Below are 25853 nucleotides of genomic sequence, written 5' to 3' on the forward strand. Positions count from 1 at the left end.
ACCAGCCAGCATTAAAGATGTGCAGAAACTCACAGGCTGCATTGCCGCTCTCAACCGGTTCATCTCGAGACTTGGAGAACGGGGAATACCCTTCTTCAAGCTTCTCAAATGCCAGGACAAGTTCAAATGGACGGAAGAGGCAGATAAGGCTTTCACACAACTCAAAGACTTTCTGTCAAAGCCTCCTGTACTCACCGCTCCCTCGCCGAACGAGGACTTGCTCCTATACATCTCTGCTACTACTCATGTCGTCAGCACGGCAATAGTAGTCGAACGGTCTGAACCGGGCCATGCTTACAAGGTCCAACGACCTGTCTACTTCGTCAGTGAAGTACTCTCGGACTCCAAAACTCGGTATTCACCGATTCAAAAGCTATTATATGCTATTCTGCTCACCTCCCGGAAGCTGCGCCATTACTTCCAAGAGCACAACATCATAGTCATCTCCGACTTCCCGCTTGGCGAAATTCTCCATAACAGAGATGCCACGGGTAGAATCTCCAAATGGGCAATCGAACTCGGAGCTCTTACTTTGAGCTTCAAGCCAAGGACAGCCATCAAGTCTCTGGCTTTGGTCGACTTCATAGCCGAGTGGACCGAAAATCAAGTTCCAACTCCAGTTGAACGACCAGAACATTGGGTAATGTACTTTGACGGATCCCTCAAACTTGAAGGGGCCGGCGTAGGCGTATTACTCATCTCCCCCAAGGGAGACCAACTCAAGTACGTGCTACAGATATTCTGGGAAGCATCCAATAATGAAGTCGAGTACGAAGTACTGCTACACGGCCTTCGCCTTGCAATCTCCCTCGGCATCAAACGACTACTGGTGTACGGTGACTCCCTAGTCGTCATAAACCAGGTCAATGACAAGTGGGACCGAAACAAGGACAACATGGACGCTTATTGCAAAGAAGTCCGTAAACTGGAAAACAAATTCTCCGGCTTGGAGTTCCATCACATCGTCCGCGACAACAACATTGCTACCGACGTCTTATCCAAAATAGACTCAACTCGTGCAGAAGTTCCAGCAGGAATTTTCGTACACGAACTACACAAGCCATCCATACCTGAACAAGTCACACCGCCAGTAGTCCCGACTACTGACGCCTCCCAAGAGATCATGATGATAGAAGTCGACTGGAGGACACCCTTCATCGACTACATCAAAGATCACCAGCTACCATCCGACAAGAATAAAGCCGAGCAAATCTCCCGACGAGTAAAGAATTACGTTCTAGTCGGAGACAAGCTCTACAGGAAAGGTGCATCATCTGGAGTACTCATGAAGTGCATCACCAGAGAAGATGGCCAAGAAATCTTAGAAGAGATTCACAGAGGAATCTACGGCAACCACGCCTCTTCGAGGACACTAGTTGGCAAGGCTTTCAGAGCAGGGTTCTACTGGTCAATGGCTCTGGCCGACGCCAAGCAACTAGTCCAGAAATGCAAAGGTTGTCAATTCTTCACAAAACAGCAACATGTGCCGGCTTACAAGCTAGTCACAATACCAACAACATGGCCATTTGCCTGCTGGGGGCTCGACATGATTGGCCCGTTACCAACTGCGCCAGGAGGATTCAACAAAGTACTAGTGGCGATTGACAAGTTCACCAAGTGGATCGAGGTCAAACCAGTCACTTGCCCAAAGGCAGACCGAGTTCTCGACTTCTTGGATGAAATCGTACATCGCTATGGTTTTCCCAACAGGATTATCACAGATCTCGGGTCAAACTTCGACAATCATGACTTCTGGGAATATTGCGAGAATAGCGGCATCAACGTCCGCTATGTCTCGGTTGCTCATCCGCGAGCCAACGGTCAAGTCGAGCGTGTTAGTGGCATGATACTCGATGCTCTGAAGAAACGACTGCATGACGTCGGCAACACCAAAGGTGGCCGATGGCTCAAAGAGTTACCCAATGCCTTGTGGGGCCTACATACCCAACCATGCAAGACTACAGGACTATCACCCTACTTTCTAGTATATGGCTCAGAAGCCATCCTACCCGCCGACATCATGTGGCAATCACCATCTGTTGAACAATACGACGAAGAGCTTGCAATAGAAACGCGGCGAACGGATATCGACAGTTTGCAAGAAACAAGATGCGCAGCACTAGTGTAATCTGCCAGATACCTTGACGGTTTAAGGCGTTATTACGACCGCAACGTCAAGGAAAGATCTTTTAACTCGGGCGATATGGTCCTTAAGCGTATTCAAGACACGTCAGGATTGCATAAACTCAATTCACCGTGGGAAGGTCCTTACATCGTATCAAAGGTTACAGGACCCGGATCTTACAGACTCGAAGAGCTCTCAGGAGAACAGGTGCCAAACTCCTGAAATATAGAACACCTCTGTCGCTATTACCCATAACAACACTCGAGTACTCACTTCAAGGCGACTACTCGGGCCGACTACTCGACTATCGACTTCAAGGGGTGTTTGCTATGACACACTATCAGTACAACAAGGATCCTTGCCCTGATACAAACTCTTCATATCAATCTTTACTGAAACAAGAGTACATCAAGTTACATACGAGTACAAGGACTCGGCTTAACAAAGACTACAAGCAACTGCCTACTGGCTGGCTGCATTTAAGCCTCAGGCTTTTACTATAACACAAGGCCACTCAGGTCTGCCGACCGCAGGAAGGGCCCACACGCAAGGAAGCTGCGCAAAACGCAGCCATACCCAGGTATCCTACCCAAGGCACTGCCAGGTACTCCATTACCGCCATCACCAGGACAGCGGCAACGCCAAATCCGGCAAGACGCGCCTAGAGGGAACCAAGGCTGCTCTTTTGCTAGCCTTGCGAAGCCCATCTACTCTACGGCCGCACCTCCACCATCTTTCAGAGCGGGATGAAGACCGCGGCACTCATCACCCATCACTCGCTGCGAGTTCCAGCGCGTACTCCACTGGATCAGGAGCTGCAAGATGAGGCATGCGACGAACCCTCCTACGAGGATTCTTCTAGCATCGCGGCTATCCCTACGAGCGCAAGAGTCTGTGGAGGGAAGGTGGCCTTAATCTACGAGGAATCTTCTAGCACCGGTGCGCTCTTTGCTGGCTCTCTACACTCAAACAGAAGCAACCGCAGGCAATCCATTGCTACTCAGAAGCTTGAGTTGGCTCGCCCAGCAGATGGCCCTATTTATAGCCGAAAGCTCCAACTACCACCAGCCCAAGAGTTACTGTGCACCCATGATCAATAAGTCTGACGACTCCTGACTCAGCCCATGTGACTGCACTCATGCCGCAACGGACAAAGGAGCACAGTACACCCGTGCATCCGCAAAGGACAAAGGAGTACACCCGTACATCAACAAAGGATAGCCGAGTACAGTACACCCGTGTTCCTCAGAAGACGAGTACTCAAACAGCATTACGACTACTCGACACTCGGGACTACTACAAGCCAAGCTTAGCCTACATGTCGAGGGCTCCAACTACTCTGACCCTGGGACCTAAGGTCGGGCGAGGCTGAGTTCCACCCTCGAAGGGTCGGGCGCCTCGACCCCAGGACTCGGGGTCGAGCGAGGCGGAGTTCCACCCTCGAAAGGTCGGGCGCATCCGACCCCGGGACTCGGGGTCGGGCGAGGCGAAGTTTTCACCCTCGAAGGGGTCAGGTTTACTGACCCTAAAACTCAAGGTCGGGCGAGACGAATCCCCTCCCCAGAGGGTCGGGCCCAGCCGACTCGCAATACTTCAGGATTCAACAACATTCTTCGCAAGACAACGAACTCCAAAATCCAAAAAGCTTGATATTCAAAAGTATCAACATACTCGGTACAAGAACAAGGGTACACACAAAAAGCTCAAAGTTCTTCTAAGGAGACGAACTCCGACATCTTGGCTGCAATGGGCTCCGCCTCCTCAAGGTACTGCGCATAGGCCTCCTCTGTGCAGTTGCGAGCCATGCCATCACCAGCTGCCGTCAAGTCTGCCCTCGGGTAGTAGGACTTCACAACCGCAAGCACCTATTTGCAAACAGTCTTGCAAAGTCCCGCTACTTTACTCGGGGCAGCTCTTAGTCGCTCTACTAGCGATTGCGGTCCTGCGCCTTCCTCCACGGGGGCTTTGGCATTCACCAAATCTTCGGCCGCTCCAGACAACTCTCGGAGTTCGCCCCGAAGTCTTCCCAAGGTCTGGGCATGATCTCTACATGCCACCATGGCCATGGCGAGCATCACGCCATTCTGCATCTTTCGGTCCCGCTGATGCTCGCACGCAGCTTGTGCTTCAGTGAGCGCGGCCCGAAGATGTTCGGCTTCATCTGCCACTCGGTCATGAGCGTTCCTCCAATCAATCACTTGGTTCCTTGCAGACGTCTCCTATTTCTTGAGCTCTACAAAGCAAAAGAACTCAGGCTATAGCCAACTACAGTTGGACACACCCAAAGTAGTCGCAATGCTTACCTTGATACTTCTTGTTCAAGGATTTATAGCGGCTCTCCAGTTTCTCCTGTAGAACGGCGTGATCCGCGCGTTCCACGGCAAAGGATTTCGCCCCGACTTCATGAACCCGAAGCGCTTCTCTCAGTCGGGCACATTCCTGCTCCAGCTGATGGTTTCTTTCCTGAAAGGATCCGAGTAAGCTGTGGTGACTTTCACGCCTCACGACTACTCGGATCATGCAGTAACATCAGCAATATCTACGTGGACGCCCCGGAACACATCCATGGCCCTCTAGAGCTCCAAGTCAGAAGGCGGGCTGAGTACTGGCCTTTGGGTACTCTCCACAAGATGAGGAATCGTACCCAGAGAAGCACCTACAAACATTTACCATATCAGCTACCGACTACGACTACAATAACAAATTACAGGCACTTACCTGGACCAGTCGTTTGTTTGGATTTCTCAACAACAGCCAGCGCTCCGCCAGAGGATGATGATAGGCCGGCACTCCCCGAGCCTGATGCAGCAGCGGGTTCCTCCACTGAGCAAATCACGTCTTGAAGCATCGACATAGTAGCTCCAAGACGACCATCGCAACCTCGGGTATTTCTTCAACAATGAAGTCCTCCAGCGGAATAGATGTTGTAGTCAAAGGTTTCGGCACTATCCCTGTCTCTACAGTAATAGATTCCTCTGCATCTCTGCACCACAAAAGTGTTACTACATGAGTTCAAGACACTTCAACGTTATTCAAAAGAGAAAAAGAAGGCTCACCGGGTTGAACGTAGCAGCAGTCGCACACGCTTCTTCTCGGCGACAGGCGGCCGAGTATTCGGAGCCGCGGGAACAGCCGCTGGCACCGCCTTCTCACCAAGACCTGAAAAATCGAAGTCAAGACCAACAGTACTACTCAATTGAAAATAATCGGAAGAGACAACGCTTACCATTAGCGATCACATTGGACAGCAAGGTGCCAGTAGCAAGTACTGGTGACACCTCCTTCGCTACTCCAGCATGTAGCCCCAGAACCGCCTGGTCGGCAATGGGCGGCATGGCAGCCAGAGGAGTTGGCGCAGTTAACTCGGGGGCTACCACAGCTTCTGTTGATGGTACCTTCTCCGGCACCGTGTCAACAGCCCCCTCACTGACTCCAGGGTCGGACGCGGCTATTTCTTCATAGACAGCCTCATCTACAGCCTTCGCGAACCAAGACAAGATTCACCACATCAATAACGCATTTCAAGCTCCTCAGTAACTTACAAGTTATCGACTACATACCTTGGTACCCCGAGACCTTTCAGTGGTTGAAACAGACTTCGCCGCAGCCATCTTGCGGACTACTCTGCGTCTCTTGATAGGAGGAGAAGGCTCGTCCTCCGACTCCTCGACAACAGCTTCCGACTCTTCTTCCGACTGTGCCACGTAGCCGTCAAGAACTCGGGACTTCTAAACAACAAATCGGTGTCAACAACAAGAATCCCAAGTCAAAGAAGAACAAGTCAGGAGGAAAAACTTACCACTTCTGGCTCATACCAGGATTCATACTGACGAAGGGCAGCAGGGATTACTGGTACTCCCTGATAGTTCCTAAAAAACTTAGCCAGCAGTGCCTCCACGTCATCGTCAGATATGTCCTCCTCAGACATACGCGATGGATCCTTCAGACATTTGTACTCACTTCCCGGGTGAGCACGTTTTTGAAGTGGCTGGACCCTTCTCTTCAGGAAGCTGGCTGCCACGTTGATCCCAGTCAGACCGAGTGCTTTCAACTCGGTGATCTGCTGCATCTGGAGATTAAGCTCAGGGGTGTCCTCGGGCTCGCTTACCCTGTTTTCCGCATGCTTGGGTGCGTGACCAGTCACCACAGGCAAGCGAGGATCATGGTTCCCGATGTAGGACCACCTTTTCTTCCAATCCCCATGGGAGTCGGTCAGATTATACTCAATATATGCATTCGAGTTCCTGAGTTGGAACCCGGCGCCTCCAAAGACCTCCGTCCGCTGGGCACTCGGCCGAGGCTTGCAACGGAACAGTTTCCTAAATAGCTCGAGACTTGGAGGTACTCCCAGGAAAACTTCGCACAGATGTACAAATATAGCCATGTGCAGTACTCCATTGGGATTCAAGTGGACGAGCTGAAGATTGGAGTACTCGAGAATATCTCTGAAGAAGTCGGAGGTGGGCACGGCCAGTCCCCTTTCCACGAAATGAGCAAGCATCACTGTCTCGGTAGGATGTTCCTCAAACTGCCATGCATTGGGGAACGTGGGGCGCCACTACACGATTTCCTTCGGCTGAAGGAGCTTGGCATCAACTAGCGCTTGGACTGCTTCCTCCTTCATCACTGAGTGTCGCCAAGTTGCCCCAGGTGGCGGCGGAGCTGTCTGGTTTGTCGGCCCCACCTTTGGCGCCGGCAGCACCAACTCCTTCCCCTTCTTGGATCTGACCTTGCCCATCGCCGGAGCCTTGCCTTGGATCTTCTCGGGTTTCTTGCCCATCTTCTTGGAGCGCATCCGATGGTCTCAACCTCAAGTTAAGGAAGAGGCTTCCACTCGGATCTAAGTGGCAATGGCGGAGGCGGTGGCACTGGCGGTGACGAAAAAGTGAGCGAAGACGTAGAGGAGGAGGAAGAACAGATCTAATGCCCGTATGGCGTCACAGCAACCGAAAAGGGCCTTTCCAAATTTATCTCCGCCGGCTCCGGATTCGACGCGTCAGTTGCGCAATGGACAGATTAAATCGCGTATTAATCGCAATAAACACCCAACGGCTACTGCATTCAACGGAATGATGACCACTTCAACGACAGGAATCGCCTAAGTGCTCGGGGGCTGCGGGTACCGTACCCGTTGGTCAGTTTTTTCTTTTTCAAGATCTCCGAGGGTAAAATGGGCAAAAGCTGGTTTGACCCTAAGCCTGATTCTTCGACTCAACCTAAGGCTCGAGGGCTACTCCATATGGAGTGCGATTGACATCGCACTACCATATAAAAGTTACTCGGGACGGAGACAACTCGAAGCTGTAGGAAGAGTACCTTCCAGCCACGCGACAGTACTCGAGCACTTCAATCTACAAAAACTACTCGGGTAGTGCCTGCAGTGCCCAAGACTATGGCGCACGACTATAAAGTACTCGGGGGCTTGTCGGGACTACTCCCCAGACCCACGAGTAGGCCTTGGACGGCCCACTAAGGGACGTACTCGGACATGATCAGAACAAGGATGGGCGTATCCTACTCGGCCTAGTCTTGTATGTTTATGGAAAACTACTCGGGCTGGTACCGAGTAGAATTCTGTAATAGTACCCGGCTAGGACTCAGACTTGTGACTCTGCCCTCCCATGTATATAAGGCCGGGCAGGGACCCCCCTCAAACAACAATCCTCAAAACCAGAACATACATCAATACAAACCAACACACAGGACGTAGGGTATTACGCGATCCAGCGGCCCGAACCTATCTAAATCGTGTTCCTTGCGTCACCATTGATTCCTTGATTCTCGACGACCTTTACCGCACAAAAGACCACCTAGGGTACCCCTAGACGGGTTGCCGGTCTAAAACACCGACAGGAGGTTCGGATGCTAATTAGGAGGACTAAATATGAGCTAATTATAAAACTAATTGCAGAACCCTGTGCTAATTTGCGAGATGAATCTATTAAGTCTAATTAATCCGTCAGTAGCAAATGGTTACTGTAGCACCACATTATCAAATCATGAACTAATTAGGCTTAATAGATTCGTCTCGCGAATTAGACTCCATCTGTGCAATTAGTTTTGTAATTAACCTATGTTTAATACTTCTAATTAGCATCCAAATATCCGATGTGACAGGTGCTAAACTTTAGTAGGGTGTATCCAAACACCTTAGGGTAAGTACATTACTACACGTCAACGGTCTCATAGGTCGTCTCATGCAGTGCCACGTAGGATTTTTGATGATGTGGAGGCGAGAGAGCGAGAAGAGAGAAAGAGGTCGTTGCTTCGCGAAACAACCACCTCATGAGCTGAACTACGAGATAACTTAATAACCATTGTACGAGTTATTGTTGCCATGTAACTCATGATATTTTATTTTTTATGCACAAATTAAGGAATTATATACCACTACCAGATAACTTATAGGACAATTCATTGTACGAGTTAACTATTGAATCGTGTCAAGATTACGTGTCAATGCAGACCGTCTATTGAACGACACCGTCCTTAGAACGCGTGCTCGCGGCCTGAGCTGCCACCTCGCGAGATCCCAGGCTACGTGCTCTCGTTCCGCTCCTCCCGAGCTCTCCCGTTCCCTCTCCGTCGCGACAAAACCCCCCGCCGGATGCATCGGATCCCGATCCGCCGCCGTCGCCTCCTCCGCGCAGAGGGTAGGTGGTGGATGGATCTGCCTCCCTCGCCCCGCCGCTCGCCCGCTTGCTCGACCAGGCCGCCGCGGATCTCACGGAGGACGTCCGCCTCGCCATGTCCTCCCCGGCGCCGGCGCCTCCCGTCCGCGCAGCAGGTGGGTGTCCCGCGCTCGCCTTTATCTCCTCCATCACTATCCTGTCCTCACATTTCTCTCGTCTGTGCCTTATCTCTTTCCTCCTCCCTCCACATCTTCACGGTGTTTGAGGATGCAGTTCATGGGCGGCTGAGATGCAGGCGGCTGCGGGAGGCTGAGCAGTGAGCACCCCGAGCTGCGGCCGGCGCGAGCGGTCTAAGGCGGACGAGCTACGGCCGGCACGAGTGGCCACGGGCGGCGGCCTTCCTCGGCGTCGTCGTTCCTCTCCTTCTGCAAGCCTCCATTCTCCTCCTCAAGATTTTGCGCTTGGTTTGTTCTTCGATTATCTGATCTCCAGACCTTTCCCCTTTCATATTTATCTTGGTTCCTCTGCTGTCACCCTGGTTCTTGGCTGAATCCGCTCCATTGCTTGGTGGCTATTGGTTCCTATGTGCATGTTGCGTTGCGATTTCGGCCGGCAGGGAACACCATGGCAATAGGGGCCACACGCCATGCTGCTGCCCAGGATCTCCAACCTCTCTTCTCAAACGGTGAGGCAATGGATTGAAATTCTTCCCTGCTCTCTTTTTTCCCTCAAACTGAACAGGAAATCCTAACCCTACCTATTTGTGTTAACATCAATTTCCTACAGATTTCTCAGGCAGGTGTGCTCGAGCAGCAGTTCCCAACGAGGCTGCTGCAGCTGAAGGTACAAATATAATTTTCTTTCAACTGAAGCTATTTTGCAATATTTGGCAAATTTTGGTATGATACGTTGTTGCACTCTTGAGGTTATGAAGTTTAGAGGACATCCTTGCCATATGTTGAATTGCAATTCTTTGAAGTCTACAAAATATATCCCATTTTTTTGTTTGCTAATATATATAACCATAATATTGTTGCTTCCTGCCATCACAGACTCAAGTCAATGTGTAGGTTTTTAAGTAAAGTCAACATTGTGCCTATTAATAACTGGAATGGAGATCTATATATTTAACTTGTGTGTATTAGCATTTGTAAGTACTTAATGGATCTGGGAACTCCTGTTGGGAGCTGGTACAATCTCTGCTTAGGCATTTTCCTGAAGAAATATGATTGCTAAGCTTTGATATGCTATTATGTTCTATTTGTTTCTGCAGTGTCCTGTCTTTCCATATGTAGCATATAAGCAAATATGGAAGGTCCTCCAGCATACTAAGAGCTGCTGAAGGTGATAAGTGAATGTTCTGAATATGTTCCTTCTGGCTGCGTTGATGTTTGTACCTCTACCATTCAAGAACTATTACCGAATTTTGGACTTTCATACCTGTCCTAAACAAAAGATACAGGTAATGTTTTTTCACAATAATGGTCGACACATTTTTCTTTGCTTTAGTGATTCTGTTTTTAGCACCTTTACTGTTAGACGTCCCTTCCCTTAGTGATTGCTTCTGCCCCCATTCTCTTTGTTCATTGTTCAAATACTATCATGTGGCCCTCCACATGGTAGCAGGGAAGCTATTTTTAATGTTTTTATGCAACATCAAATGCAAGATATGGCAATCGCGTCTAGCTGTTGTCATGTAGAGCTAATATATCCTGAAAATTCATTTTCGAGTGTGTGCTTTGACTGATTTGTTACCGACGAGATGCTTATTGCCGATCTCTAGAACCTAATCATACACGGTGTCAAGTGTTGAACTGATCAATACGTTGGCTACTGAAATTTATAGATCCATGTACACAGATTCCATGATTTACTTACCTGTATTTTTGTTACTTCCTATTATCCATACGAAATACAGTCCACAAACATCTTATGTTATCAAAGAACCATGACCCATAAAAATTAAACTTATGCAGCGTAGTGCACTTATCTGCCTAGTGAGTAATAATCCATGGTAATTCCTTGTTGGCAACTGTACGTGGTGGTAATTTCATTCCACGGCCTGTGCTGAACCATTGAACTGTTGCTTGTTGTGCAGGTGGCGATGGGGTTCTTGGTGACCGGTGGAGCTGTGGCCAGCAGAGCTCTGTGTGGCCTTGGCATGGACGGACCGGCACGGCATGCTGCTGGTGGTTGCGGCTTCTGGTAGCCTTTTTTTTGTGTCGTGCCACAATTAGCACTGGCGGTGGTGAGATGATATAAGGTACCCGCAGGTGGAAATCTATTTGTGCTAGCGGTGAACACTTGCTAGGGGTGATATTAATACAATAATGCACATGTTTAAGTATTATATTTTATAAAGTGCCTACAAACTTGCTTGGTTTAACTACAGTATAGATATTCATGACGTTTGATTTTTATCTATTAAAATTCACTTAGACATTGTTTTGGCCATGCTGTAAAAGTTGCTCATTATGTATTTGGTTATCTTGTAGAAATCCATGCCCTGGGACTTGATCCAGGATACAGAGCCCTGGGACCTAAGTGTCATTCAGAAAGATGTTGCTCCTGAAACAGTAGATGCAATGAAGAGGACCATATCTGGCATGTTGGGCCTGCTTCCATCTGATCACATCTGTGTAGTTGTAGAAGCCCTTTGGAATCCCTTCTTCAAGCTATTGGTATCTTCAATTATGACTGGGTATGCTTTTTAGATGAAAGATTATTTTATCATGGTGGTCATGAATAGTATTTTCTGAGACTCAGTTGCATTATTAGGCATGTGATTTGCTTTTGCTTTTGTTGAATTTAGAATTCAGCGTCAACATCTGTTACCTTTCAACGTGTGTCAGGCCTAACCATAAGCCTTGTGCTCATACTCATGCACTGAGGGAGAAAGCGTTTTACTGATCCATATGTGATGTTCAGATCAATTTGGCATCTTGGTTCATTTTATCAGTTTGGTGCAATTAGTATTTGAATTGAAGTGCTTAGGATTTCCTGCTGTTTGAGGTGATTAGTAATTCAACTCATGTATTGTACATGCCATCCTTTTGACTGATGAAAGAAAGAAAAAAGTGCTTTTGTTGTTGACGTGCAATCTAAGAAGTTTAGGAAGAATAGAACACATGAACATTGATTCTGAACTTCTGGATACAAGAGCAAGTCAAAGTTTTGTTCCATGGTAATTATACACTATGGTCGTGCAGACTAAATTTGAGTACTTATAGCAAACACAGAGTAGTCCATTAGCTACAGATTTTATCCAAGTGATATGTTAGGTGGATGGTTTTTGGGCCATCAGGCTGCAGTTTTGTGTGGCTTGTGAAAGTTCTCAGGATGATGTTTTTTTCTCACTGTTGTGCATCTGTTGATTTCTTGTACATTATTAATCCAACAATATGTTTTGCCTTATGTATGGAAGAGACTCAGACCTTTGCATTGCAGGTCTATCACAATAGCAGCGATGCCAGGGCAGTTACCTGACTTGGAAATGCTGGCACAATTCGGATGTGGAACTGTCCTCCTCAGGTGATTTTGCTTCGTTTTTCCCTTTTTCCTAAGTGCAGCTTTACTTTTCATTGAAATAAGCATAGAATTAAGTAATCAATGAATTTCATCTGGATGTTGGATGCCTTTATCTGATGACATAGTTCTCCATTGGTTGAGCACACCAAATGCACGGCTTCTGCCTCAAATGTTCTTACTCCTTTACAGGGAGTAGGCTTCCTCTATTTGATGGGAACCATACTCAATTAGTCAATTTATTAGTTCTTACTATCCATGCTGCCTGTATCTTATTTATTTGATAAACTAACTATGCCTGAGGCTATGGATCGGATGGTCCTGTAACTGCAGCATTAATCAGTTTGTATAACCATGAAATTGTAGGTCGCCTTGCTTATTATTTCCTTGCCAATACAGAAAAGAATATATGAAGCATAATAGTCAATAAGCACTCTTTTTCAAAAAAAACTTATTATGCGTATATGCTTAGCGCAGTTTTCATCTGCATGCCAATAGTCGTGCGCTTAGCACATTATCTTCTAGAAATCTTGTTTTTTTGCACAATTCAGTATATTCAAGTTTTTAACTAAATAACACACAAACTAAAAGTATTTGAGAAAATGGATACTGTGATCTGAAAAAATATTCACTGCTCTTAACTGTAAAAAAAATAGGTTGAACTAGTAGGATTAATAGATTGGCATCCACCACTATTGTCAACCTAGGATTAAGTGATCGTGGTAGACGTCAGGGGCGGGCCCAGGGGGTTGTGCTAATCCATAGTATTCAAGGGTATAGTCAACTATATACATGTTGAAAAATAAGGCTCAAATAGTCAAAATTTTGTACATTTTGAACTTCTGAATACAGTCTTAAACTGCTGGGCCCGCCCCTGGTAGACGTGTGTCTAGAAGGAACTCAGACATTTTCAAGAGCATTTTTCTTTCGATTTTCTGTATACAACTGATTCATACCAGATTGTAGATTAAAGTTTTTTGGAAGTTCTGACCATTTCCCTGTATATATGTTTTTTTGCAGCTTAGGTGCAGCCTTTCCCTATGGAGTCCTGTCTATGGCAATGGTTTTCATGGCTGATTTTCATGGTCGAGATTGTCAAATGAAAAGACTTCAGTTTGATAACCACAAAGAAGCTTCTTCTGCTGCCATTACCAACACAGGTAAGAGTGCATTTCTGGAGACTTCTTTGGGCTTCCTTTTACATACAGTACAATGGTTACTCCAGCTGCTGACCCCTCACTTTCTTCATTTGACGCTTTGAAAATGGATCGAGCTCCCTAGCTCAACTTTAGGCTGTACAATCATTTGGCCATGACCACCAATTTTGTTGCTCCCGGTGGCAGCCCAATCCTACGGCAGCACAAATGTGGCGCGTCAATCTGGTCAGGAATTTTGAGTTGAATTCGCCAAAATTTCATTTCGCATTAAGGTCTTTCGATGTAAGGCACTTCCAAGCTACTGCTTGATTCGAAAGCTAAACAATGAGCATTTGACAGATGGATAGACGTTGGATACACGGTTGTGAACTATTTATCCCCGAGCATGAGAATGGGGTCAATGATTTCATGGAATTTGTTAAGAGTAGATACTCTAACGATTTGATGGTCCGATGAGAGGTATAATACCCAAGTCAGTAAAAGGTCATATAATACTACTCTTTTGTTTCCAATTCTGCCTGATCGCAGAGACTAAATGTTTAGTACCTTACCTTCTTGTCTCCGCATGATCTACCCTTATGAACTTCTGACAACCACAGCTGAAGACCTGTCCCCAACATCAACGTGACCAAGCGAGAGGGGAGCAACCGTTCTTCCACTCCCCATCTGTCAGATCAGATGATGACATTCAGTTACTGTTATCAATGGGATGCAGTTCTACTTATCGTCAGCCGAGTTCAGAGAGAAGTTCAGGATGACCAGAGCAGCTTTCTACAGCCTCCCTAAGTGGAAGCAGAACAAACTGAAGTCTGGTGTTCAGCTCTTTTAGCCTGCCCACGGTCGCCTTGTCTCCTGAAGGCAGCAAGCCGTTCGTGAGGACCGAGGACGGCAGTTTTTACCTTTTGAATTCTTGTTTTCACCATCAGGGTTTTTTTTTTCAAGCTCTCCTTGTTCTTTCCGTTTCAGGACCTAAGATTGTTTGCTGTCCGACCATCAAAGGTTCGCACGACAGAGATAGTTACAGTAGTCTTTCGTAACAGCAAAAGCATGCTGCATAAACGATCGACGAAACTGTAGGACCAACGCATAAACGATTGACGAAACAGTATGATGATGCCTAATTTGACTTACGATTTGCTGCTTATGAATGAGAGTTCAATGGTGTGATTTTCCAAATTCTTAGAAGGCGTTTGGTTTGCGAAAATGTAAGGTAAACGGATTACGGGTGTTAAGCGATACCCATACACCCATTTGTTTCAACCTCCTCCGCAATTCAATTACCCGCAATCGGATATCAGGCAGTTTCCACCCGATTACAGGCCTCCCTCCCCGGTATCCCGTCGATACCGCTCCCTCTCAGCTCCCCCGTCTCCCCCGACATCCATTTCCCGTCTCATCGATACTGCCATCACCCCCATCTCGCGTAGGGGAGAAGTGCGCCGCCGTTGTATGTCCTTCGTCTCCTGAACGTTGCCGGCAGCTGCTCCCCTCGTCACCGGTACGAAGGCGCTTCCTCCCTTTCCCATCTCCTTCTCTCAAATCCTCTTCTCTTCTAACCCTAGATCCGTTCCTTTGCAAGGCAGTGGAGGAGAATGAGGAAAACCGAAGGATTTACAGGGGGAAGAGAAGGAACTGCAAGGGGAAGAGAAGGATTTGCGCCTCTTCTTGACACAGGTCCTCCTCGATTTATCTCGGGCTTTCTTGACACAGCTTCTCTTACAGCAAACACTTGCTACCTCACTTAGGGATTGTAGTTATTCTGCTTCTCAAGAGAGTTTCCAAATGCAAACTTTGTCATCTCTAGGCAGTTATGCCATGGCCTGACCTGTTGTGACTTGCAAGATCCTCTAATTTGTTATTTTGACACGAGATAGTCCAGATTGGTTTTAAGAGAAAGAACATCATGTCGATACAGGAATACTTGTTTCGCACATTCAATTTTTAGCAGTTAATCCTTAGTTCAGTTACTCTCCTTGAGCAGTGTGGGCTTGGGTTATGCATGTAAAACACCATGCTATTTTTTAGGTTGAATAACATTTGTATTGTGAACTTATGATATGGAGGATAAAATATACATCCCACTCAATCGGTCCTTAAATGGTCCTAATTGTTTGCAGGTATAGCTGAAAGTAGATTTAAGCCCCAGTTGATTGTTCTCACAGCATTCATGTGACATGAAGATGTACATATTTGCAATGGCTTGTAGTAGTTCTTACAGATCCGCTTAACAATGCATTGGCCGGTTTAAGGACCAATTAGACTAATTAGCACCAGGAAAATTGACCGGTTTGAGTATTTAGCATCAGGAAAATTAGACTAATTAGCCTTTGTTTGACTGGGAATTTTAAACTAAATTTCAGAATATTTTAGAGAGTTCAATTGATACTTAAACAAGATGTCTGAATGTTTATCCTGAATTATTTGATGGCACTTAGTAGCATGTTTTATCATGTTGGTTCTTGATCTGTCTTTTTGGATGCTTGCATCATAGAGGTGGAAAGTAGAAAGGGAACAGCTTGACTTATTCCTAAATAATTAACTTTTAATTCTTGTTACTTGAATTAATGTTATCATAAAAGTGCACACATGGATTGTTTGACATGATTATGTTTCTGTTTGATGACCTACAGCTTGTTACATGGCAATACCATGTGTTGCATACTTGCATCACTTTAGCTATATTGCATCAGTGCTGCCCCATCCACAACATCGACACTGAGAACTCACCTTCCATTAGCTTGTGTATCAATTAGGTTTAAATCTGTACTTATAACAAAACCACAAATCAATTATGTTTTTGAATTGGATATGCATTAGTAGAACAGGATGTGTGTTGCTAGAATTTGTTATGCTTGTTGGCTGCATAAAAGAGAATTTTATTTTGGATGCCCTATTTATTTACTTGCATTTTTTATTGTGTACAGCAATATGGCTCGCCTTCCTTTATCCACAAGAACCCGAAGAAGGAACATGGCCCTTAGAAATATGATGACTTCCATCATTGTTATTTACTACTATATGTGGTCACTCCTTGCAATGGCATATAAAAGGAGATGTTTAAAAATTGAACAAAGGATAAAAAACATAGAACAAAGGAATGTGCGGTTGAGCAACCTTATTCGCAATAGTGATGCTGCTTGTATCAGCCATCTTCGGATGAACAGGAGAACATTTTACACTTTGTGTGAAATGCTTAGTGATGTTGGCGGGTTGAAAGCAACACGGAATATGTCTCTAGAGGAGATAGTGGCTCAATTCCTATACACACTATCTCATCATTTGAAGAATTCAACAATAAAAGAATTTTTCTTTCGAAGTGGTGAGATAGTTAGTAGACCGTTCAACTTATGTCTTGTAGCTGTTTTAAAGTTGCACCACTTGCTACTTAAGGCCCCTGAACCTATACCAGAGAATAGCACAGATGGTAAATGGAAATATTTTAAGGTAAATGACTTATCAAACAGTTTTTAGTTTTAAGAAAAAATCCTAATTAAAGAAGTAGTTTTGTGATATTCTTTTATTTGTTGTGTCTTTTGTTTCTAGAATTGTTTGGGCGCTTTAGATGGAACTCATATCAAGGTAACAGTTCCAACTAGGCTGAAAGGAAGATATAGGTCAAGAAAAGGAGACATTGTGACAAATGTTCTCGGTGTTTGTGCTCCTGACATGAAATTCATATATATATTACCTGGATCGGAGGGCTCAGCACATGATGGGCGTGTGCTTCGAGATGCTATTTCAAGGCCAAATGGGTTGCGTGTTCTTCAAGGGTGTTACTACCTTGTTGATGCTAGTTATGCAAATGCAAATGGATTTCTAGCTCCATACCAAGGTCAAAGGTATCACTTGGGTGGTTGGACTGCACAAAATCCACCATACAGTGCGGAGGAATATTTTAATATGAGGCATGCTAGAGCAAGAAATATCATTGAGAGGTGTTTTGGAAGGCTTAAGGGTCGATGGGGAATTTTGAGATCACCATCGTATTTTCCTATAAAGACTCAATGCTGAATAATAATGGTTTGTGCCCTTTGCACAATTTAATTTTGCAAGGAATGTCTGTTGATCCAATGGAAATGGAGGAGGATGACTCATCAGGGGAAATTACAGAGGGGGAAATGAGTGAACCATAATTTATCACGTGTGTGTCGACATCTAATGAGTGGACTAATTATCGAGATGTTCTCGCTCAAGGGCTGTATAATAGTTATAGGGCTTTTGTTTCTCATTGAGGTTTGCTTTTTTATTTCTGTTTACTGAGTTTAAAGCTTCTGTTTTTGTTTTCTGTTTACTTGTAGATTTGTTTTACAATCCCTTCTAACATGTTATCATTTTGTGCAGCTATGGATTTATTTGAGAGCTCAACAACAACAATCCGTGGCAGGGGAAAGAATAAAAGGAAGTGGACTGTTGCCGAGGATGATGAATTGGTTAAAGCCTTGTATAAGATATCTTTGGACCCAAGGTGGAAGGGTGAGGGAGGCTTTAAGAATGGATATTGTTCAGTGCTTGAGACTCATCTGGCTGAAAAGTTACCTAACTGTGGAATATCTGCTGTTCCCACATTGAGTCAAGAGTAAGGCACTTTAGAACAAAGTTCGGGGCACTGGAGGTAATGCTTAACAAAAGTGGCTTCAACTGGGATGAGAATAGAAAGATGCTTCAGTGTGAAAAAAATACAATATGAAGCACATTGTAAGGTATGTCTAAACTTTACTTCAATGTAGGTATTTCATTTCAACTTGCAATGCAACATTCTCTGTCGATTGCCAAGGTTGAGAAACACTAGTGCATTCCTTTGCAGCATCATCCTAAGTGAAGGGCCTATATGGTGTTGCTTTCCCTTATTATGATTCATTGGCTGCCTTATATGGGAGTGACATAGCTACTGGTGAAGGTGCAGAAGGGCTTAGCGAAGCAGTTGGAAATATAGAGAAAGAATTTGCAGTTGAAGGTGGTAACCATCAAGAGGAGGAGGAGGATAGGATGTCTAGAGAAACCCCTAGATGCTCTACTGACTCAGCTTCATCAAGCTTGAATAGGCGGAAGACAGACAGGAAGGGAAAGGATCATGTATCTGCAATATCAAGTGACCCTATATTGGACATGTTACATGAAGTTCAAGGTGATCTAAAGGGTGTGTCTACAAATATGGGGAAAATAGCAGCAGTGATTGAATGTGAGGTCGTTGTTCGAGAGAAAAATTCTAAAGAGGATCATCAGCAGAAGTTAAGAGAAAAGGCTACAACAGAGCTGCGCAAGCTTGGGTTCACAGGGAGCGAACAAGTCAAAGCTGCTAGTGTGTTTGTGAGAATTCCAGATCAAATGAGTATGCTGTTAACGTTGGATGAGATACTGAGGAGAGAATTTATCCTAAACATGCTTGGTATGTGACACTTTGCTATGTTGTTTCAACTGTTTATTTACTGCCATACATCAGATGCTAGTTCGTGCAGTATTCTGCTAGTGTTGGCTATTTTTAAACTCTCCTTTGCAGCTTCAATCTGCTTGAGTTTTTGGGTTTTGTAGAGCAGGAGGATGGCATTGGCAAATTAAATTCGTTCATTGAACTTTGTAGTACCGCTAGATCGGTGCACTTAGAATTGTTACTCTTTTAGAGAATGTAAGATGGGAGTGCAAGATCTTTTGTTGGTTGCATACTGGTATTGCTTATGTTTGCCATTCAGTTAAGATCAGGCAGTTGAATCTCGTGAAAATGGTCCTACTGTTCTGTGAAAAAAAGCTCCTATACCTTAGTTATCTCCAGCTTGTTTCACCACATAGAAGCTCATGAACATAGATGCTAGTATATCTGATACTGATGATATCCCAGTCACCTCAGTCCCCTTTTGTTTTAGCAGTATCAGTATGCAGTTGGAGGGGGGCACTGCGTGTCCTCGAAGCCTAAAACTTATGCTCCTCGTAATAGCATCCCTGAATATTACAAAAGACGTTGTGTGTTTATGCTTATTTCAAATAAAGCATTTATATAAACAAAAACATTTTTTTGAATGTGGCCAGAAAGTACCAAGTGGCCATCCTATATTAATGAAGCCATTTGTAAAGCTTATAAAGGATCTCAAAAAAAACTGTGTAGGCGCTCATCCTGAACCAAGAAAGAATTTGTGTAACTAATTTTCAGAATTTGTGTTTATTTACTGCCATACATCAGATGCTTGTTTTCCTAGAATTTGTGCAGCAAATCAGTTATGTTCTTTAATTGGATATGTGGATTCCTTATCTATTGTGCAGCAAATCTTTGTCAAATTATTGTCTATTTTTCTTTCTATCTGTTTTTTCTTTTGAAGAGGAAGAGAGAAGGAAAAGGATAGAAGGTGGATTAAGATAGGGAGCTTGCATCATTCCGAGTCTATATGATTAAACTATCCTGTGTGAGATGGAGGTGAACAACAAGTTCATAGGGAGTCATCTACTGCACAATGTGTCTTTTGCTGAACAACAAGTCATGTAGGCTTGTTGTTGAACCATGTGTGAAATGGAGGTGAACAACGAGTCCATAGGGAGTCATCTACTGCACAATGTGTGAGATGGAGGTGAACAACAAGTCCATAGGGAGTCAGTCAATTATTTAGCTTGGATGTTGAACTTCTATTTAGCCTAGATGTTGAACCTGTTATGTAATCTGGATGTTGAACTTTTATTTTGCTTGGATGAACTTTGAACTATCTGCCATTTGAACATGGTTCGAACTGCTCCTGGATGGTTGTAGTTCAATCTGTTCCATGTTGATGTTCAGTAGTTGCGGAAAATCGAATGAGCTTACTCTCTGTGGGTTGAGCATTGAGCTAGCTATCAGTTAGAGGAGTAAATTTGCAAACTACCTTGTGATACCTGAGTAGTGAACCAAACAGCTGTAACATAATCCATTACCATTATCGCATCAAACCAAACAAAGGACGTAATCAGTGATTACACCACAAAACCAGCTGTGATTTGATTACGTTTCCCTTTGCGTTACCTGAGCCCCAACCAAACGCCTCCTTAGTTCATAGATATTATTATGTACTTGACATACAAACATTGCTGTTAGATGTGCGTATTTATTTTAATACTCACCTTCTATCACTACTATGTAATTATATACTATGTTCCTATATCATTTATTTCAATAACAATTGGTTTATTTTTTCAATACGAGCAAAGGCAACGTGACTGTGATTACTATACAGTTATGTTACTCGATTCCTATTCCAATTTTCTACCTTTATATTGCTGGATATATAGGAATAAATACGCAATTCCTTTAAGGTTAATGCTTATACTATCGCATGCAGGTGTTGATCGTTATTATTAAAATCATAATTTCTCCCATGACATCAAAATATAAAGATCTAAACATAAGTGCACGTAGCTGCCTGATTAGTACCACTAATTTTATTTTTTTCCCAAAACATCACACTTTTGACGCTAATACATGAACATAAATTATTTTAATGAAAATTTTACATAATTGGTTAGAAGATTAGCGCGCCGAAGGATAAAAAGACAGCATCCAAGAGAGAACGGCGAAGACAAGGAGATCGATTTTCAAATTACATAAAGCAGAATTGATATGTCGGGCAATAATGGAAGGGTAAAAACTTATCTCAACGATTTGGTCTATTCTGCCTTATTAGTTTTCTCTTTCCAAGTTCTTGCAATTTTTTTTTAAAAAAATCAACTGGTTGCATGGTTTACAAAATGTGGTTGCCTTTTGCACAAGTGGTTGAACAGTCACCCCGAGACGCAAGGTAAAAGTGAAAAAGAAAAATACATAAATAGACGCAAACATCACCCTACCATAAGTTCATAACAGCCAAAAGGTATACTGCAACAATACAGATGTTTGTCATTTGCAACCAAAATTGCTAAGAGTCCTAACTGTATCAAAACAGAAAACAGATCTTGTTAATATATCACATAAAAAGAATTAACAAGTACATATAAACACACAATTTAGAGCCTCAAAGCAGCAATCGCTTCAGGCCTGAAGTCAATCCTAAGTCCTAACACCCTCCGCACCTCTGCGGGTGTCAACAGCCATGTCAGATGGCCAGCATTGTCACCCCAGAAATCCAGTATCTCTGATACGCGCTCAAAGTTCAGAATGGTTGACATCTGGGAAAGCCTCGAAAACTTGTCTCGGACTGGTCTCTGAGACATTTCTGAGAAATGGTTGATCAGAGAACGGACCTCCTTGTCAAGCTGGAGCCCACCAAGCTGGCTGAACCTCTTCTGCATCATGATCACCTCGAGCCTCTTGACTATGAAGTCGATGATCAAGTGCACAAAGGAATCATAGTTGTTTGATGTCATCACTGGCTGGAGCCAAGCAACATTAATGTTAACTGCAAGTATAAGCTTCTGCACCCATGGGTCATTCACCTCATTTTCCCCATATTCAGCATCATCCAGCTCATAACTGACATTAGCAACAGTGTCAAGGACTGGACGAATGCGTGGTGCCACAGATGCCACCAGATGCTCCATTCCAGAATGAAGGATCTTCTTAAAGGAAGCACTGATCTCTCCTAGCTCTGATAAACAGGATTTGATCTTCTCTCGGTCAGCTGGAGCATGAAAAACCTGCTGGGCAGTCACAAAAGTCAGTGCAGAGTTTAATCAATATGATGATATGGGCCTGGAGTAATTAATGAAATTATTGAGGAATCAAAAAATCGGTTGCTAAATGAATCCCAATTTGTTGAACGTTATTTATGAGACCCTGTTCTACTATTTGGTTTGATCTTGTAGTCCAAAGAATTCCATACCATGACGTATCTGGGATAGTAGCCATTAGTGAAAAAGGAATAGTTATACAAACAAGTAAAGTAAACCCATCATATGGCAATCAAATAACTAGTTACTAATGAAGCCGTTACGTCCTCTTAGTCCCATTCATGTAAATATTGTACCACAAGTGTACTAATGATAAATCACCTATGATCCTTAAGAACTTCCACTTGCGCTAACTATAAATTGTTTATCAACTGAAAAATTGCTAGGACAATTTTATCCATTATGAGGAACCAAAATCAACAGTGTTGTCTCCAAACTATGTACTTAGTATATTAGATCATCGAGAAATCAAAATCAGAACTGAGTAAATCAAAGTTAGGTCAAACTTTGTTGTCAAATACAGGATTGGCTGAGCATCTGCATCCATTGCAGAACATAGAGGGTTCAAGACTCCACCCAACAGATGCAAATGAAGATGCTCAAGCCTTAATGCTGTAGTCCCATATACAGGCATACATGCTTTTGTTGGTGAGACTGTATATATTGGTCTGACATCTGTGTATCATACAGTAAATGATGCAGATCTATGCTTCAAATCACCATATGTCCCATTTTAAGATGCTATTTCCATTCAAAATATCTCTGATAAATGCAAGTAGCATCATTTTAGCTGCACTGTTTCTAGATAATGCTCAGTAAAGTTCAGAGTGATGCATATCTCGTTCATCGCTAAGAATTTTGTACATTGTTCTGTTTGCAAGATTACACGTAATAAGAAAAGTGTTCTTTTCGTTGAAATACAGGTTCCAGGGGACAATCTTGTTGGATCAATTATATGTGCCATAGTTTACGCATCATCTACCATTACTGTTTCTACTACAAAGTATGTTTAGTTTCATAATTCTTGGTCTAGCACTAAGTTCTATGGTTTTGCTACGGAAAGCTCAAAAGACAGTTTTCCCAAAAGGGAGTGACTAGAAAGCTGTATATAGAATGATGGTATCAATGTGTGCAACATCATGCTGTTCTACTTAGAAAGCTGCTAATTCAAGCATTTACAGCTAACAGTTTGACATTTCCCAGCTGACAAATACAATAGACTAAAATTTGATGTTAATTAGAATGATAGAATCAAGCAATGCTAAAACGCTTTTACCAAGACAATGATGCAGACTTCAAGAATTATGAGATTCTCTGTGACACAAGATACATAGAGACAAAATGACAGCAGCGGCACACAGAAGATACCATTACCAACTAACATGGTTCATTCTTGACAAATTTAAGTTTAAATTACTATATAAATATGTTATGGCAAATGAGTTATCTTCAACATAGATTGGTGCTAACAAAGACATTAACAAGTCAAAAGTCATGAAACAGATGCATATGACATGTGATGTAATACTATTACAATCAACTACGGAGAACATACAAGCATTGTGGGCTCCGTCATTTAACTCCAAGTTCCAATTAACTTAAGAAATGCACATTTACAATAGATAGAACATGATGGAATGCATATGTCCTATTTACTAAACGGGTCCCACTTTCAGCTTAAAAAATGGATAGTGATTAAAAAAAATACTACACTCACCTCCGCACAGAGCTCCTCAATCTCATGACGGAGCTTCAGAACATACTCAGAGCTGATATCCATGTTGTTTAGCGCAGTCGCAATCTCCTCACCAGTCTTCTGGACTCCAACACCACCAAGGAAGAGCTTTGCACCCAAATTTGGCTCCCGCATCCTCCACTGTAGTGCCTCCTGATACTCGTTGCTCAGAAGGCTTGTTGCCCCACCAAGCACAGCAAGAACAGAGTTTATGCTTGCAGTGGATGCAGCCCGACGGCAGCAACTCTGCAGTACAAAGAATACATCGTCCACCATTGAGGTTGTGAGACCATCTGGTACGGGCTCATCAATCCGTACGGCCTTCCTTACATTCTCCACCATGAAAAACTCCTCAAAGATCACATAGAACCCAGTCAGATCCTGCTCCATTTTATTAAAGCTACCATTACGGAAGGCCTTCATCGCCTGCGGCCCAAGTTCGGGCTTGACATCTCTCAATCCACGGATCTTATTCACCATAAATTCAGTGTAGTCTTCTCCAAGCTGTGTTAATGCAAGAATCTCCTCAAGATAAAGCTCAATTTCCCTGGGATCAGGCCCTTCGTTGCCTCCAGCAGCACTGGCCATGGAACCCACAACTGAAAGGAGGTTCTTCGTATAGGAGTTTATATCCGATGCAAGACGTGCAAGCTTCCTGTAATCAGCATACCGGCGTAGGATCTGCGTGCCCCGTGAGTCACACTCCTCCTGCAGCTCAATGATGGCATAAGCAACACCATCCTCACCCCTGAGTTCACGAAGCACAGCATCATTCTCCTCAACAGCGAGCACAATGTCCTTGAAGAGACGAGTGAGGCCACCCACAAAATCCGGCCGCTCAGAGGTCGGCTGGGTTGCAGACGTCAGCTCGGCAAGGTGCTCAAAGTCTGCGCGGGCACGGAGAGCGACCACCTTCTTCAGGTAGGCAACGTAGACCTGGAGTCCCTCATCAGCGAGCGCGAGGAGTGGGAATAGGCGGACGAGTCGGAGCACGGCAGGGTGGTCCTGTGCGTCGACGGCAGCTGCGAGCCTCCGTCGCGCGAGCCCCTCGAGGCGGCGCTTGATGTCCAGAAGGTCGCGGCGGAGGTCGTCGTCAGTGGGGAACCGCGCGTCGATGGTGAGGAATTCGTGCGCGGCGGTGGCGGCGGCGGCGAGATCGTCGGCGGCCAAGGCCCGCCTCGCTGCTTCGAGCGCGCGGGACCGGTCCAGCGCGGCCTCGGCGCGCGCCAGCGCGGCGTCCGCCCTGGAATGCGCCGCGTCGAGGTGGCGGACGCGGGAGGAGAGCGCGTCGGCGAGCGCTGCTGTGGAGGAGGAGGACTCCTTAAGCGCGGCGGCGTCGGAGGCCGCGAGCGAGAGCAGCGGCGGGGCGGAGCGGAGGAGGGAGGCAGCGGCGCGGTCGATATCGGCGCGGCGGGCGAGGAGAGAATCGAGGCGGGCGTCGAGTGCGCGCTGGTAGGCGACGCATTCGTGCAGGAGGCGGGTGGCGGCGCCAGCGTCGGTGAGGGCGCGGAGCGCGGCGAGGGAGGCCGGGTCGCCGAAGTCGAGGGAGGGCTGCGCGTCAGCGGATGAAGGATCCGGAGCTACGATGGCCTCCGGGCGGCGCGGGGAGCGCGGGGTGGGAGAGGGCGAGGGCACTGCCATGGCCGCCGCGGCGGTGCAAATTCGGCGAGATCTCGGACGGGGATGCACGGGATCTGGACGGGCGGGGCTCGCTGCAGCGGGTGAGGGGAGGGATTGACCCCGTGGACGTTTTGGTTGGGGCCCTCCAACAGACTACAGTCATACAGTCCTCTCGCTAGCTCCCGTGCATGTGTATACAATAGAACTAATATTTTTGCGGGTACGTAGAACTAAATTAAAAAACCTAAAAAGATTATGAATGAAGAGATAAAATAATTTTGTGTGTCTATGTAAAATTTGAAATGAAGGGAACAAGCTCAAAAACATCCTTAAACATCGTATTTTTATTTTATAAATAAAAGGAATATATTTTAGCGCACACTAAAATATGCTTTAGCCATCACCATGGTTTACATCAGGGGCGGATCTAGGGCCCGGGC

The 25853-nt window shown here is 45.1% G+C and overlaps 1 protein-coding gene, 1 long non-coding RNA gene and 1 pseudogene across 7 annotated transcripts; 2 read left to right on the plus strand and 1 right to left on the minus strand.

Moving 5' to 3' along the window:
• Positions 1 to 8626: 8626 nt before the first annotated feature.
• On the plus strand, positions 8627 to 14583 carry LOC101785552. 5 transcript variants are annotated; one of them, XR_002675963.1, is made up of 11 exons: positions 8627 to 8912; positions 9031 to 9221; positions 9374 to 9442; positions 9544 to 9600; positions 10031 to 10219; positions 10856 to 11020; positions 11253 to 11458; positions 12205 to 12288; positions 13303 to 13664; positions 13779 to 13922; positions 14039 to 14583. It is a non-coding gene; the product is annotated as an uncharacterized LOC101785552 (long non-coding RNA). The 5 variants fall into 5 exon arrangements; XR_214484.4 differs by having other exon boundaries at positions 8628 to 8912; positions 13779 to 13898; XR_001163542.3 differs by having other exon boundaries at positions 8628 to 8912; positions 13303 to 13442; positions 13556 to 13898.
• A 3199-nt stretch (positions 14584 to 17782) lies between these two features.
• Positions 17783 to 20144, plus strand: LOC101763166 (annotated as a pseudogene).
• Positions 20145 to 21218: 1074 nt separating this feature from the next.
• LOC101785820 (conserved oligomeric Golgi complex subunit 4) lies at positions 21219 to 25542 on the minus strand. 2 transcript variants are annotated; one of them, XM_004952359.4, is made up of 2 exons: positions 23776 to 25542; positions 21219 to 22028 (listed from the first exon to the last, which is right to left on the minus strand). In XM_004952359.4, exons 1-2 carry the CDS (start codon positions 25432 to 25434, stop codon positions 21396 to 21398), a joined length of 2292 nt encoding a protein of 763 aa, XP_004952416.1. In that variant the 5' UTR covers positions 25435 to 25542; the 3' UTR covers positions 21219 to 21395. The 2 variants fall into 2 exon arrangements, with proteins under 2 accessions (XP_004952416.1, XP_004952417.1); XM_004952360.4 differs by having other exon boundaries at positions 21219 to 22025; positions 23776 to 25540.
• Between the last annotated feature and the right edge of the window lie 311 nt (positions 25543 to 25853).

Source organism: Setaria italica, chromosome I (assembly GCF_000263155.2).
Source record: "Setaria italica strain Yugu1 chromosome I, Setaria_italica_v2.0, whole genome shotgun sequence".
Lineage (NCBI taxonomy): Eukaryota > Viridiplantae > Streptophyta > Magnoliopsida > Poales > Poaceae > Setaria > Setaria italica.